Here is a 16,443-nt window from a genome sequence, read left to right as displayed (position 1 = left end):
ACAAGAGACAAAATGAGATAAGAGATCATTGAAAATGTTTAAATGGACGAATGAACCGGGGTCATGGCTGCAGACATTGTACCGGTCTGTTGTGGTGAAGAGAGTGCTCAGTGTAAGAGTGAAGCTGTGGATTTACTGATTGATCTACATCCCCTGTGCTTCCCCTAAGTGATAGTATTTTACTTTCCTTTATATGTCTTCTGTTTTTTAAATAATTACAGGATCTGACCAAGTTCATGAGATAAGATTCCTCCTGAAACAGCCTGTTGGACAGGTTTTATGAAAGCAAGAGCTCTCTTTGAAAAAACTCGCCCAACACACTGTAGAAAAAGTTTCTCCTTAAACAGGTTGTTTGACCACATTTTTGAAAGAAAGATGTCTTTTCAACAACCTGTTTCAACAGGAATTTTTTTGTCATTAAGTAGGTCACAGCCTGTATCTTTGGGTCTTTAAAAGGCAGGAGGCTACAGAATTGGCAACTGTTTTCAGATCCGAGCTGTTGCTTTCCAAACCTGCAACTGTTGTGATCCCTCCAATAACTGAGACGATGGCGAACAGTGAGTAGAAATTATATATTTGTATAATTGAATTATCAATATATATAAATGACAGTACATTTGGAACAGATACAGTTTGTCTGAAATTACATAAAATGTGGAAATAAAATCCACATTTTACATTTTTGGTTAAAATTTTCATCAGTATAGAAGGAGGTCAGGAGAGAGGCCATCTGCAGCCATCTTTTAACATCTTGGTGGTTCTGTCATGATGTGGGGCTGCATTTTAGCCATTGATGTTGGCATTTTTGGAGTTATAAAAAAAACAAACGGCAGCCTGGCTGCCTCAGGAATTTAAACACGAGTCTTTAAAATGAATAGGCCTAGTACTACTATTGTTAATAATAACTACAGTTATTGTTGTTATTGTCAAAACACTATAAGCCACAAAATGCTCAGAATTACAACAAAAAGCATATAAAGAAAACTAAATATTATCAAAGCACAGCCACCCTTTGGAGGACTTCTTTCAGCCACTACGCAAAGCTGGTGACCACTGGTCAGATCAACCAGTAAATCAACAGCTTTACTTTGACACTGAGCTCTCTCTTCACCACAACAGACCAGTGCAACATCTGCATCCCTGCAGCCATGACTGTGATACATTTGCCAATTGAAACATATTCCCTTATCTCTTATCTCATCTTGTCTCTCATCTCACCACTTTCTTTGCTTCACCTGGAGGTAAACATGTGTTGTTATTTATTTTGCACAGGGTAAGAACACACTACCAATGCAGTGTGATGACAAAGAAGGCAGTCAGCATACAAAAAAGAGCTTCGAATGTCCTTCAAGAAGCTTGAAGAGATATTCCTGAAGACTACTTGCAGACATTTATATTGGAGGCTGTGTTAAATCATTCAGTAAAAAGGACTAGATGTTACAGTCCCTGAAAATGCATTGCTTTAGATGGAGAGACTCTTGAGGGATGATGTTATGAGGAAAGACGGCCCAGATACATCAGCAGGTGTTTATCTGGAGGGCATCAGGTTTAATATGGCGTTATTTTTGTGCCACTATTCTGAGCGCACGTAAAAAAAAATTGAGCGCACGTAAAAAAGGTTTGCAGGTGCAAGTGTTGTATTTTGAGGAGAAATTTATTTTGAGCGAAGAAAAGCTAGATTTGAGTGAACAAAATTGATTGCTGCGTGCAAAAAATGTATTTCAGTGTTTGCTATTATCCACACACACTCACAATAGCAGCCCCTGTCGCTCAGTTTTTGCATTTCGCTGGCTCGTAATGTGTTGCTTGTGTTCTCAACATTTCTGCCCATGCGCGCTCAACTCTTTCTCTACACCGTTATATTTGTGCCACAAAACCAGCCAATCACAGACTTGGATGCAAAATCCCAGAGAGAAGTAAAGCAAGTGTGTAAGTTCATCTCTGAATGTTTGTAAAGCATTCCCGCGTTAAGCTTAACAACCGATATATGGAGCGACTGCCTCTTCTCTCCCCCTCCCTGCTGCTACTTCAATCGTGAAACTGATCAGTGATCAGCTGATCGGCTTTTGTGTCTCAAGTCCGTCTCTCTTGTTTGTTTATCGCCCACTTCGCGAACAACAGCAGCACGTTTAAGCTTGATAAGGTGTTGTTAGAATTTATTAAATATTACTTTTTACACCAGGATCCTTTTCTACGTAGCTGACGGCTGGTAACTGTGCAGGGGCGGATCTAGCAAAGTTTAGCCAGGGGGGCCGATAGGGCAGGAACAGGGAAAAGGGGGCACAAAGACATATTTTCTTTCTTATTCTCATTTCAAATGTCTAGCTTTTAATAAATAATAATCCGAATCTTACACCCAAAGTTTTAATCTGATGTAAAATGTATAGAAGTCCATTACTGTATATAGTAACTATTAAGTCTAATATACCATAGTAAGCTATAGTACTTTTTTCTTTGGGAAGACACCATCTGTGCAGTCTGCAATTCTGATGAAGAAAGATGTTGAATCTATTTAATTATTCTTGAAAAATAATTGATTTCTGTGCATTTCTTTCACACTGCATCAAATTAAAGTCAATTTACAAGTCAGATTACGTCAATTAAGCATCATGAGGTGGAGCGGGGTTCCCTTTTTTTTTTTTTTTTTTTTTTTGCTGGGAGTTTGCAACCCTATTGGTTAGGTTGCTTAATAATCCTGCTAAGTACTCTTTAAAATACCAGAATAGGGAGGATGGAGTAGGTTTAAGTTCATTAGATTGATCAGTGTTGCTGAACTATGGTATATTTTGGGTGCCGTGTATTTTTTGCATACAGGTATAACAATACTTATAGCTTTAGTGCTTTTTGGTTTTTTTTAACTTGAGTATGAACTTATACAAAAAGCAGCAAGATATTAAAAAACAGTTTTAATGATTAAAAAACACACTATATCGGATTCATATCGGTATCGGCAGATATCTAAATTTATGATATCGGTAACGGACATAAAAAAGTGGTATCGTGCCATCTCTACAAGAAACCAGATGAGTTTCTTATTCTGAGGATGAATACCAGACAACAAACAACTATATCACCATACCAGCTCAGCCAGTTCTAGTTAAAGAAATAAACTTTAGTTTTAATTACTGTCAAAATGTCAATGAGATGAACTGAGAATTTAAAAAAAATCAGTTCAGTTGAATTTCATTAAGTTTAATTCAGTTCTATTCTTATATATTTCTATATTGCCAAATCATAACAACTGTCAACTCAAAATCAAACCACCAGTAGAACCAGGATAGGGAGGGGCAGCTATCTGCTCCGACCGGTTGGTGGCAACAGAAGAAATGCAAATGAAAGTTCAGCGAATGTTCATGTTTTCACAGTTTTCAAAAGCCTACAGTATGTGAAAGGGGCGTTAACAGAAAATGAATGACAAATTAAAAAGAGGGCATTGCTGGACACAGCAGAGGAATCTATGATCAAAACAGTAAGATAGGAAATCTGTGACTAAAATGCCATCACTCCCACTTCTGAAACATAACTTCATGTAAAACTTCAAGCATGTCAGTTAACAAAGGCTTTTCATATAATGCTTATAATTTATTTGTTTTTTGCACCTAAGATAATTAAATTTGTGCTTCTGTTGTGTTTTTTTGTTGCAGGAATTAACAAGGTGAATTTTCACTGCGTGACTAACAACACTGCTCATCGCACCATTGAAATTTCAAGAAATCAGCTGATTGTTAGGCGGGGCCAGCCCTTCCTGCTGACCCTGGAAATGGCTCAGCCATTCAGTGTCAGGGACACATTCCTGCTCACTGTGGAGACAGGTAGCCACTTGAACTGGTTTTAAAAGCCAATTTTTCTACCACACTGCTTGTCATCATGCCACATTGCTTCAAAATATTACTGTAAAATAGTGCACTGATAAATAAATATATTACAATATAATGTTTAAAAGTTCTTAATATGGTAGTGTCCACATAGGACATGACTGGTATTATATTTGAACTCAACAATTAACATAACACACTTGTAACTCTACAACATATCCTTTTTATATACTCCAGCTCAGGGGTGCCCAATCCTAGTCCTCGAGAGCTACTGTCCTGCAGTTTTTAGATGCATCCCTAATGGTTTGATTACCTCTTCAGCATGCCATCAAGTTTGGCAAAGGCCTGATAACAAGCCATTCATTTGATTCAGGTGTGTCAAAACAAGGATGCATCTAAAACCTGCAGGACGGTAGCTCTCGAGGACTGGGATTGGACACCCCTGCTCCAGCTTATTGACAGTCTATTATGGTTAGGCTCTGGTTAACAGACATTGCCTAATCATAGTCGTCAGTGACCTGGTGGAAGTAAAGAGGTCAATTGAGGGTAAAGAGATTTTGAAAACAGTGCAAGTAGAGTTTTTTGAAGAAAACAACAAAATAAAACTGATTGATCGCTGAAGTGTAACAAGTGCTCTTCCCCCCTTTATCCTTACGTCAGGTCCTGCTCCATCAGAAAGACGTGGAACACGTTCTCAGTTTGGTAACCCGTCTCCCAGGTATACCACTGATGTCAAAGCAATATGGAGGTATGAGATTGACAGGAGTGCTGTCCTGGAGAAGGGCTTTGTGGCCCTCTCTGTGACCCCACCAATTGATGCTCCTGTGGGGAAATACTCCCTGTCTGCAATGACAGATGGTAAAACAATCAGTCTGGGAACCTTGGTGGTGCTCTTCAACCCCTGGTGCTCTGGTGAGAAGCAGTGTTTTAGTCCTGATAAGTAAAACAAAAGAAAAAAGACAGACAATCTGTAACTAATAGAAGTTACTTTCTACACAAAGGAGTTTTTGTTTTTTTGTTTTTATATATGAACTTACCATAGAAGCTGAGTCAGTGTGCTAAAAAATTGCTAAAGATGCTTGCATTATATTTGCATGTGTCTGCAGGTGACTGGGTGTATCTCCCTGATGAAGGAGAAAGACAGGAATATGTGATGAATGAAGAGGGAACCGTCTACACAGGAACATCACACTACATAGGTTCACGGCCCTGGATCTTTGGACAGGTCAGCACCAGAGTGCTGCCATGCTTAGTCTACCATATTTGGCCAATTTATTTGTTTTGAAGGTTACGCAAAAATTGAATGTTAGTTACAAAAAGATTAGCTAGTCAATTATCTTTCAGTTTTATACTTTATTTAGACCTGTAATAATTAGTATCGTGTGAAGTAAGAAAGCTGAAAATATATTTGAAAATAAGCTGAAGCATACAGTCCAGCATAATGAAAAACTAAGTACATCCCATGATTTAACAGCTTCTAGAACCTACTTTAACAACAATACACAAAGTTTTGCTTTCTGCATGGCTTTATGACTTTCTTAACCCACTGACCGTTGATATGAGGTTTTTGTGCTAATATGTTCTGTTTGGTTTTTCTCCAAATGTCATTCTGACCAAACATTTGCACTTTGGTCTCATCTGTCTTCTTCTTCCAGAAGTCTTGTGATTTGTTGAGCTGCACTGTGATGTTGTTTTTAGAGAAAACTCATACTTGTCTTTTCTAATTGTACTGTAGAGAACATCAAGATGTAACACTAATTGAGGCCTGTAGAAAAGCTCTGGGATTTTTCCAGTTATCCTGAGTATTGGATGGTTTGACCTTGGGGTGACTTGACATCTAACATCTTTCCTCTTTTATTGTGTCTATTGTGTTATTACAGCCATATGAAAATGATATTTTTACATGTGTATGTTTGAGTTTTGACAGCAACATAAAGTTACAAGAATATAACCAGACAATTATTTAGAGAAACCAGAATCATTAAAACCAGAAGGAATTAGAATATTTTTTTTTTCACTTTTTAAAATAATTTTAGGGTCTTTATCTTCCTATATAAAGTGCTTTGAGGCAGCTTTTGTTATGATTTGACACTACATTTTTTAAGACTTGATTCGAATTTGAATACGACATAAATGCACTAAAACAAACTGGTTTAAAGTATGATGAAGTTGTGATTTTTCTGCTGGTCATAGGTGACTTCTTTTAATAATAATAATACTGCATTTTATTTGTGGCGCCTTTCAGAGACCCAAGGTCACCTTACAAAGAACAAAATTAATAAAAGGAACAATAGTCATAAAATACATAAAACAAGTTAAAATTGCAAAACAGAGCTTGACAACAGATAAAATCAGCACTAAAGTGAATACTAATCAGACTAACAATATTGATGTTTCCATGATGCAGTCACTGGAAGGCAATTGTCAATAATTTTCACATTTAAAAGTTAAATGTTGGTCAAAAATAATAATCATGCAGCAATACGCACCGGTAACATATTCTGTTGGAAATCATCATTACAATACTTTTATTTTTCTACAAGAGAATTAAGAACATTAAAGTTTACCGTTTAATTTGAAAAATATTTGAAACGCAGTGCCATGAAAAAAGTGGTCTTTGAGCTTCTGACTGGTCACAAATTCATGACAAAGATCCCTAAGCTTACAGCCAGATTAATAATAAATTATTTGGTACTGTGGCTCTAACTTGTGCTTCTTACCCAGTTTGAGGAGGAAATGGTGGACATTTGTCTCAAAATATTGGATGCCAACCTCAAACACAGAAGAGACCCAGCTGGTGACACCTCTGCTCGTTGTAACCCCATCTATGTTAGCCGTGTGATCAGTGCAATGGTAGGACACAAATTTACATACATTACAATCTACATTTAACACTTCATTTAAAAACGTACAAGTTAAGTTTTGAATACTATAATTTACTCTTGTGCAACCAATGGATGAGCAAGAATGCAGCATTTGTCTGATTTGCAGATCAACTCCAATGATGATGAAGGTGTACTAGTGGGATGCTGGGATGGAACCTATAGTGATGGATGCAGCCCCACCTGCTGGACTAGCAGCGTTAGCATCCTTCAGCGCTGGTTTAAAAACCGCTGCAATCCTGTTAAGTACGGACAGTGCTGGGTGTTTGCTGCTGTAATGTGTACAGGTACTGCGAATACTGTGTTGTTTATGTGTAGGACAGTGTCGCCATGAACTTTAATCAAGACCGAGACGTCATTTGACTTGATCATTTTGTTGTCTGTGATTTCAGTGATGCGATTCTTTGGTATTCCATGCCGTGTCGTCACCAACTTTCAATCTGGTCATGACTCAAACAATAGCCTCACTATTGATGAATATTATAATGACTATGGAGTCCGTAGCAAGGAGGCCTCTGAAAATGTCTGGTAAGACATTCAGACAGTCAGTCAGATGTGCAAGCAAAAAGAAAACATAGACAGAGCTATTAGATTATGCAATTTAAAAACGTCTGCGATATAAACTGGAAAGTTTATCTTTCTTGTGCAGGAACTTCCATGTGTGGGTGGAGGGATGGATGAAACGACCAGACCTCATGAAAGGTGGTATTTATGATGGCTGGCAGGTCTTGGATCCCACTCCACAGGAAGAAAGTGAAGGTAAAAACTATTTAGTTTTTGTTTAGAAATGAATTCACTGAGACAGATGCACAAAATAATGATTCCAATGAGAAGTACAAACAATTATTTTAAACGTTTTTGTTACATTTGTAAAGTCAGACTTTGCTTTTACTGCTCCAGGTATGTTCTGCTGTGGTCCAGCCCCAGTCAACGCTATCCTACGTGGTGACACAGACGTCAAGTATGATGTACCATTTGTCTACGCTGAGGTCAACGCTGACATTGTCAAATGGATGGTCTGTACCCATGCTTTAGATATACACCTTGTTATAACAGAACTATATGGATAGTATACAGTCTGTGTGTACAATCTGTTTTTCTACATTTTATCTCATTTAATTTTAAGGTGACATCAAAATACTAAAAATTAACCCTTTCAGCTCTTTTTTGCTTCTTATATGTTATTGTTAATTTACAGGACGTAAGACCATTAAGGAGCCCAACATTCACTCCATATTTCTCTGGCTACCAGTTCAAACTCATTCACCATCTCAAATGCAAACAGAGATCACACTTACACCATCTACAATTTAATGGTGATAGCTTCAGCCCAAAAGTTATTCTGAGTGACACACATAAGTTTAGATTTACCAGTGACTTTAGCTTATTCAATTGTGCAGTCTTGCACAAAGCATTGACTAATTTTCTGTTGTTATGTCTCATTTCTCAGATAAGTCCTGACGGTTCAAAGAAGAAAATGTACACTGACTCCATGTCAGTGGGTCAGAGCATCTCTACCAAGGCTGTTGGCTCCCAGGGAAGAGTTGACATCACTAACAGCTACAAGCACAGGGAAGGTAAAACAAATCCACAATGCTCATTTGCATTGCACATATTAACTGGACATATTATTTTGATAACTGTTCAGTAACATCCTAGAACAACTGCTAAATGCAGTTTCAATTCAAATGATCCCAGAGAACTTTTGAACTGAAAAACTGAGATCACAAGATGAGATCTGTTGTCTTAACAAAAAGTAAGATAGTATTAGTTAATTCCAGTATTAATTCATTCTATTTATGATCCATTAGTTTGGAACATCCAAGATGCAAGATGAAGCTAGTCCCTAATTAAATTTTACTACAAACAACTAATTGCCAGATCAAAACTAACTCAGTCACTATCAAAGAGCCATTAGTAATACCCTAAAAACTAACCAGACTACTACAGGCTTTGAGAGTTATGTTGATGAGTATTTCCCTACAGGGAGCACAGAAGAGAGAGACATCTTCAAACGTGCAGTCAGCATGAACTCGAAGGAAGGTCATAGATGTGACATAGAAGAGGCACCCCAGAAAATTCAGATGAAAATTGAAGAGGTAAAACTCAAAATACACGGCTGGGAAAACTTTGTGTTATTACAGCATGATATAAAAAGCATCTGCTTTGGAGGACATACCTCTAGTAAGGTATAACACTATCTTAGGAAAATATGTTTTTATTTGGTATGTGTATGTTTTTATAGACCCCTTCTTGGAATGAGCCTAGAAAAAACAATCAACTTCCTGCAATGGACCTATAAAAATCAACGTCCTTACTGCCATGTTTACCTTTGTACCATATCCAGCATGGCTTCTATTTTTTGGTCTCTTAGCCAAAGTCTCCCCTTGTAGTTGTGTTTCTGCAAGATCCATTGGATCTCATTAAATGTGTCTTAACAGGGATCCTTAAACTTCTTTAATGTTTTTTTTCAAGAAGTGGAAAATATCAAAGGGAACCAAACCTGGCCAATAGTGCAGGTGATGAGTTACGAGTATGTTGATTTGGTCAAAAACCCCAAAAATGTTGGAAATGATTTTAGGCCAGTTTTGACAGTAGTTGGTGATTGCTCTTTGCCCATGTGAAACCAGTGTTTAAATCATACACAGTGTAACTGATTGGAACAGAAGAAATTATTTAAGAATAGCAGCTAGAAGCCTGGAGGCTTTCTGGACATGCCTGTAAGGATGATCTTGAACACCAATGAGCAAATAAAAGTCACTTGAGGCCTGTTTTAACTCTATGATGGACTGGCGACCTTTCCAGGATGTACCTTGCTTGTGATACCTGGGACACACTTCAGCCTCACCTGATACAGTTTTTTGTTTTTTATTTGCAACTTGTGGTGCTTAAAATCTAAATTCAATGTTTGAAATGTTCGGAACAACGATGTTGTTTTTTTTGTTTGTCCATTTTTTTTTTTTTTCTGAAACAAAACCTGAAAAAATTGACAACATTTTGATTTCAGGGACAGAAAGAAAGTCAAAAATGGTTTTGTCTTATTTTCTCTTTAAACACCAGGAGACCAAGGCGATAAATGGCCAGGACATTAAACTGAGGCTCAAGCTGAGCAGAAAGGATCAAATCAAGAAGCCGTCGGTTCTCCATGTCAACGCTCAGGCCATGAGTTACAACGGCAATCCAGCGGGCAACATCCTGAAAATACAGCAATCTCTGCTACTGCTCTTTGGACACGGTCTGCAGTTATTATCTCATAATTTTGTTCAGCATTGAAATTTATTTTTAAAAAGTAACAAATAATATAGATTTCTATGATTTGAGGCTGCTATTTCAAACTCCACCCCAAGACTCAGAAATTAAAGAAATTAGAAAGAACAAGATGATATCTGGATCAGTTCTTACATTCCTGCCTCTCACCTTGTGCCCTACAGATGTGACCATACCTTTGCTGATCCCCTTCACGACTTACAGTAAATATATGGTGAACTGCGACAGTATAAAGGTTTCAGCAGTGGTCAGTGACTGTGATGAATGCTACCAGACTGAGACCAACATCACCTTAAAAGAACCTGTCATCTCCATGAAGGTCATTAAAATCCTAACTTTGTGGGTAATACCAAGAAGTGAAAGCACATCCAGTCTAATGTCATTACTTGATAACAAAGTATGTGTTCATGGTATACAGTAAATTGGCTCTGTCATTGGTTATTTGACAATCAAAAAAGCTTCACCTGAACTCAGTTGATGAACAGGTCCTATGAGATATTAGAAAATTCTGGACTTTGTTCTATAATTTGCTTCACATTAATGCTGTATTATATCTGTGCTTCTTTTAGGTTTTGGAGCCAGTCCGTGTGAACCGTGAAATGACATTGGAGGTGGAATTTAAAAACCCGCTCAATGAGAGGCTGAGAAACTGCTCCCTGACTGTCACTGGATGTGGCCTTTTTAAATTGGGCTATATGAAAAGGTCAGTACTGAGACTTAACATACAATATAACTCAGTACAATTACAGGGTATAAGGAACAATGTGATTGGCTAAAAGTGATGTTAATGAATAGTTGAATGTTTTTTCCATATTCAAAAATATGCTTTTTTTGAAACAGAGTTATCTGCATTCTTTCTGAGAGAGTTACAAAAAAGATTGATTCAAGATGTCATTGCATCATCTCAGCAGTTCAAAAAATATACTGGTTAAAAAAACTCTTGTCAAAAAGGAAATAAGGAGAGAAATAATTAAATACTTATTTTTTTATCCATAGCCTTTTATTTTGATTAAAATTTAGTTTTAAAGAACTGAAGTGGCCACAAAAGACTTTCAGATTTTGATTTATGCTGCATAAACAAATCTAAGTTTCCTCTTTTTGTCTTAGGTCATAGGTTCGCATCCAAACAGGGGCTTGAAGTGAAATAAAAAATAAAAATATTTTATTAATATTATGTAAAAAAAAATGTTTTTCTATTGACAGTGACAAGCAAGAGTTAGAGCCAAACGCCATGCTGAGGATGAAGATTACCACGACTCCCTACAGAGTTGGACTGAAGACCGTGGTTGCCAACTTCGACTGCAGCAGCTTCAGAGACATAAAGAGCTCCTGCATCGTTGACGTTAAACCATGAAGCTCTGGCTTCATTTACAGCTCCCTCTGTGTTTCTGTTTTTTTAGTTTAAGCTGGGATAGATTAATCTAGTAAATCTTGTTATTACTATTATCCATAATAACTTTACTATAGTCATAGGTTTGTTTTTACTTGGGATATAATCAAGTAGGTGTTTATTTCAAAGATGTAAAGTGCCCTACATTTTCAGAGATATGCTTTACGACGAACAGTTACCATAATTATTAATAAATAATGAGTAATGTGGTCGTTTTCATAAAAGAAGAGGAAAAACACAAATTTTGTGATATTGGTTTGTAGCTTTTCTCTGTTTGTGCATTAATTATTATTGGGTTTAAATGATTGTGGGAAAATTATGAAGCTCTACATTTATCTCATCTCTTTAACAAATTTGAATATAACGGTGATGGGCTGAAACAACGTTTTAGGCTGTAAATTTCACTGCAGATTATACAACTAAAAGCCAAAGAGGGAAATTAGCCACATTAGCAGAATAATGGAAATATTTTGGTGGTGAGCAACAGTTTGATCCCAGTGCTTTTTATGGACAGTGCACTGATAATAACAAATTACTTTCCTTTGAATGCAAATGTCATATCTGTAGTTACCATTAAAAACAATGCAAATTTAAATTCAAAGACCTCTGTGTGGAATCAAATCCTTTAAACAATGTAATTGGATATAATAAAGGCAACAACAATTAAAAACAGTGTTTTTATTTTAAAACTGTTTATCTTCTTTCTTTATCTTTACGCAAAATGGAATTGTGAGATGGAACTGTTTATTTGTGAACGTGGCTTGGTGGCACAAATCACAACATAGCAGTGTCAGTTGAAGACTGGAGGAAAATTGAAATTTACATTTGTTTAAAGCACTAAAATATGCAGCATAAATCAGAGTCTTTTATGGCCACTTTAGTTCTTTAAAACAATTTTAATCAAACAAAAGGCTGCGGATACAAAAATAAGTATTTAATAGCTTATTTCTCTCATTATTTTTGACAATTTTTTTATTCTTTCTCTGCGGCAATAAATCAGGGCAGACAAACAATGGCTTGAATGATGATGAAATGAAATCTGACTAGAATCAATCTTTTTTGGTAACTCTCAGAAAGAAAGCAAATAACTGTGTTTCACAAAAGACCTGTTCATCGAAAGTGCGCCTTATAATCCAGTGTGCCTTATGGTCTGAAAAACACGGTATATTGTAATTTACGTCTCAGTACTGACCTTTTCATATAGCCCAATTTAAAAAGGCCACATCCAGTGACAGTCAGGGAGCAGTTTCTCAGCCTCTCATTGAGCGGGTTTTTAAATTCCACCTCCAATGTCATTTCACGGTTCACACGGACTGGCTCCAAAACCTAAAAGAAACACAGATATAATACAGCATTAATGTGCGGCAATTTATAGAACAAAGTCCAGAATTTTCTAATATCTCATAGAACCTGTTCATTAACTGAGTTCAGGTGAAGCTTTTTTGATTGTCAAATAACCAATGACAGAGCCAGTTTACTGTATACCATGAACACATACTTTGTTATCAAGTAATGACATTAGACTGGATGTGCTTTATATCTGCATAAACTTAACAGTGTGTACAGAGAATTAAAGGAAACAAATAAATAAACAGACAGCAAGATGTTTTTTAAATGTCTTAGTAAACATTTATACAACAAGTTTATTTATAGGATACAGGTGTGTTATGCTGCAGGTATGAAACATTACATTATAAATTGTCTATACAGTATATGAGGAGAAAAGGCGACAAGCACAAAGACTCGTTCCGACTTTCATTCTGTCAGTTTCTCCTCTCATCACATACAATTGGAACCACTTATTTACATACACTAAAAACGCAAATACATTTTTATCTTTACTATCAAACATCAAATCCGAGAATATAATTTTTGTATTTGTGAAATGTCAGAATAAAGAGAGGGAAAATTTTTTTTTTTTTGTTTTTTTGTAATAGTTTCATCAAAGTCAGAGTTGAGTGGCTGACTGAGCTACCAGCCGGGTGGCTGACTGCATGGGGCCTGAACTAGTGACTGCACAGACCAAGCAGTGAGTGTTTGTAGAAGTGTGGCTGAGTCCTACTTGCCTGGACTGCCCATGCAAAGCAGAGCCTCGCTCTCAGAGCCGTTATTATTAGTTTTAATTCTTTACTGTCCAAAAAACTGACGGTACAGGTAGTGGATGAGAGGAAGTGATTGGAAAAACACTACCTGTTGAAGTCTCTTACAACTTTCCATGGCATAGATTACGCTCCTGCAGTAATCCCGCAGCTGCTCGAGCATTTCCACCTCCATCGCAAAACCTTGGTCCGCTGGGTCCATTTTATGGTGGAGTTGTTCTGTCATGGTGTGTGCTGTGCAGACAGGAGAAAAGGACCCAAACACTGGACTCATTGAGGCAAAGCGTGAACTTGAAAGCAGCTTTATTGCTGACCAAGGAAAACCAAACAGAAAACATAAACTGGAAAGCTACAACCAAAATACACAAGAAAACATCAGGAGAGACACAGCACAAGGGAGAACTGATGTTCACAACGCAACAACAAGTACTACCTGACAGGGACTAAAATACACTGGCAGGCACATGAGGAAACAAGGAACAGGTGGGCACATGGCTGGAACTCATTAGGGTAGACAAGACAAGGACGTTTTGCAGAATACACTAACATGAGACAAGACCTTCAAAGTAAAACAGGAAATCCACAGACTCAACTCAGAGACACAACACCAGAGGGAACACAGAGTACAGAGACTCTGACTGACTGGGGGATGAAGATTTAAACACGAGGGCAGAACTAAACCTAAGAGCTAGAAATCACAATCCCGGAAGAACTAGCTATATTACTCAGAATTAAATCTCACTCATTAAGGGTTTGGTTTTTTTTTCTTCGTTTGTCTTGTTTTATTTCCTTTTTCTTTTTTTCCATTTTTTTGTCTTTTGTGTGGATGTTTTTGTTGTTTAAAAAGACAAAAAGACATATAGATGGATATCTGTAACAAATTATTAAAGCTGATGAACATGATACTGTACAGTGATTGCTAAATGTCAATAAAAAATTACATTTAAAGCAAGAAAAAAAAGAAGAATGCACGAGCAGCAACTGTGGTCCAATCACGAGTAAGAACTGATGATGCATGGAGCAGAGAAGCAGGTGTGGAGAAGTAGCACCGCCCCCCAAAAAGGCCCGGAGATTTTAAAACCTGAGTGGGCTAGGCTCAAAAAAATTGTTGCAGATATTTAGTATAGTTCATATTAAAAGTTGATGTTATGTTACATTTTGTTCCTGTTGAATATATCAGTTTCCATTTCAATCAGAAAAAACTGTCCTTTTTTTGTTAACTTTAAACTGTTGTTCCATTTTCACAACAATACAATAATGTAAAGTGACTGCCAGAAAAAACTGGGATTATTCTGAGAAAAGGGGCTGTGGCGTGGGTGTGGTCTCTGGCCAGCTGCAGAGGAGGGGTGACGCAGTGAGCTCCCGGGGCGGCGCAGGGGCGGGGTGAACAGGTGTGCTGGGATCTGACAGTGATTGTGTCTCTTTATATGTTGGCAGTGACAGTCGGAGGAGGAGGGCGGTCGTGACAGCAGAGAGAGACAGCTGGATTGTCTGTGTCCCAGTAAACCACAGTGTTAAATAAAAGTTCTGCTGTCGTCAAATTCGCTCCGGCTTATGTTTCTTGGGTCCAACGTTACAGGGGCAAAAACATTCAGTTATAATATGATTTCTTGCCCTTTTACAGCCAAAAATCTATCTGAGGGAGAGAAACTATTTCAAATGAACATAAACCTAAATGCAACATAAGCATCATGTCAGTGGCTGCCTTATCTGTACATTTAGGATCATTGTCCTCCTGCATTGAACAAAACTGAAGGACTGTTCGTTAACTTGTTGCAAACTCAGTTTCACCCCGGTTCTTTTTATTCCTCGAAGCATCCAGAGACGGCACCGGAACTCAGTAGTCATTTCACAAAACCTTTATTCATCTTTATTCATCTTCATTTAAGCATGCATCTTCTAGAAGGGGAGATGTGCCAGGCCGGTGTCCCTCTGCAAAATCTTCACTCCTTTGTCTGTGAAACACAGTTTTGTAGAAGCGACCCTATCATAAAACCCCCATGGTGTGCTGCAAACTCTGTGTCTGTGTGTGTGTATGCACGAGCACGTGAGTGCCTGTGTGTGTGCGTACCTGTATGTCTATGTGAGTGCACGTGAGTGACTGTGTGCACGTACCTGTGTGTATGTGTGTGTACGTGAGTGAGTATGCATGTAGGGGTGGGTGTGTCGTAACAATTAAAGCACTGTGTGTGTCTCTGTATACGTGACTTCCTGGGGGTCATAAAAGTAATCTCCTCACCCAAGCTAAACCAAATTCCTCTACACAACATAGAAAACAGAGTTAACATATTACAAACACTGAGACCCCCACTCTGCAGCCATTGGCCTCTTGTTGTTTTACATTTACAGATAAGCATGTGGAGAGTCTCCTGCAAACCTACTTCTAAGTTATGGCAATTATGAACTTTTATTAAAGGTACAAGCATCAGCATCAGCAACCCCCAACTGTAGCTTCCTGACTCCTATGGTAAGCAGAACCCAGTGTCCATAAATTCCTTTCCTTCTAAACAATTACACACACTCTCAGGCCTACAACTAAGCCAAACTAAAACACAGACCAATCCTTCCTTATTCCTTGGATCTAAACAAATTTAACACATCATATTATAATAGTTATGTTCTTGTACTCACAAACTTCAGTGAGAACTGTGACATTTATAAAGTGGAGTTTATTTATATAGAAAAAAGGGTTAACAAGCTAAAAAGTTGAAAAAAAAAGAAAGGTTAAACATACATTATCGCTCTCAAACCACTCACAGCACACAGCACAGCCTGATAACCCTCCCTCTTCTTCCTGCTCTTAAACACAGCACCTCCTCTCTGTCCATGTGTTTCCTCGTTCCCTCCCCTTCAGATCTGCACTTGGGTGTAACCAACATGTGGTGACGTGTAAGAGCTGACAGGGTCCATTCACTGCAGAAACACATGATGTTGAGGTCAGAGCTCAGACTAGTTTCAGTTATAAGGAAGTGAAACTCACACAGTCACTG

At 37.7% G+C, this 16,443-nt stretch overlaps 1 protein-coding gene across 1 annotated transcript; it reads left to right on the top strand.

The window, feature by feature from the left end:
• The first annotated feature begins 547 nt into the window (after positions 1–547).
• LOC146390364 (protein-glutamine gamma-glutamyltransferase 2-like) lies at positions 548–11,369 on the top strand. Its single transcript, XM_084923416.1, has 15 exons — positions 548–557; positions 3,645–3,812; positions 4,476–4,727; positions 4,922–5,040; positions 6,540–6,668; positions 6,807–6,984; positions 7,090–7,225; positions 7,347–7,456; positions 7,598–7,713; positions 8,148–8,274; positions 8,684–8,796; positions 9,758–9,932; positions 10,129–10,283; positions 10,534–10,667; positions 11,168–11,369. Exons 1-15 carry the CDS (start codon positions 548–550, stop codon positions 11,316–11,318), a joined length of 2,073 nt encoding a protein of 690 aa, XP_084779542.1. The 3' UTR covers positions 11,319–11,369.
• The last annotated feature ends 5,074 nt before the right edge of the window (positions 11,370–16,443 follow it).

Source organism: Perissodus microlepis, chromosome 3 (assembly GCF_051167445.1).
Source record: "Perissodus microlepis isolate ML-2025 ecotype Zambia chromosome 3, ASM5116744v1, whole genome shotgun sequence".
Lineage (NCBI taxonomy): Eukaryota > Metazoa > Chordata > Actinopteri > Cichliformes > Cichlidae > Perissodus > Perissodus microlepis.
The sequence above is the reverse complement of the archived record's forward strand: the minus strand, read 5'-3'. Positions and strand labels throughout refer to the sequence as shown.

Bases quoted from the DNA above. Each gene is read 5' to 3' on its own strand.
- LOC146390364 (XM_084923416.1), top strand. The intron at 5,041-6,539 runs GTCAGCACCAGA...CTTCTTACCCAG, and splicing joins GGCCCTGGATCTTTGGACAG to TTTGAGGAGGAAATGGTGGA. The intron at 10,668-11,167 runs GTCAGTACTGAG...TTCTATTGACAG, and splicing joins AAATTGGGCTATATGAAAAG to TGACAAGCAAGAGTTAGAGC.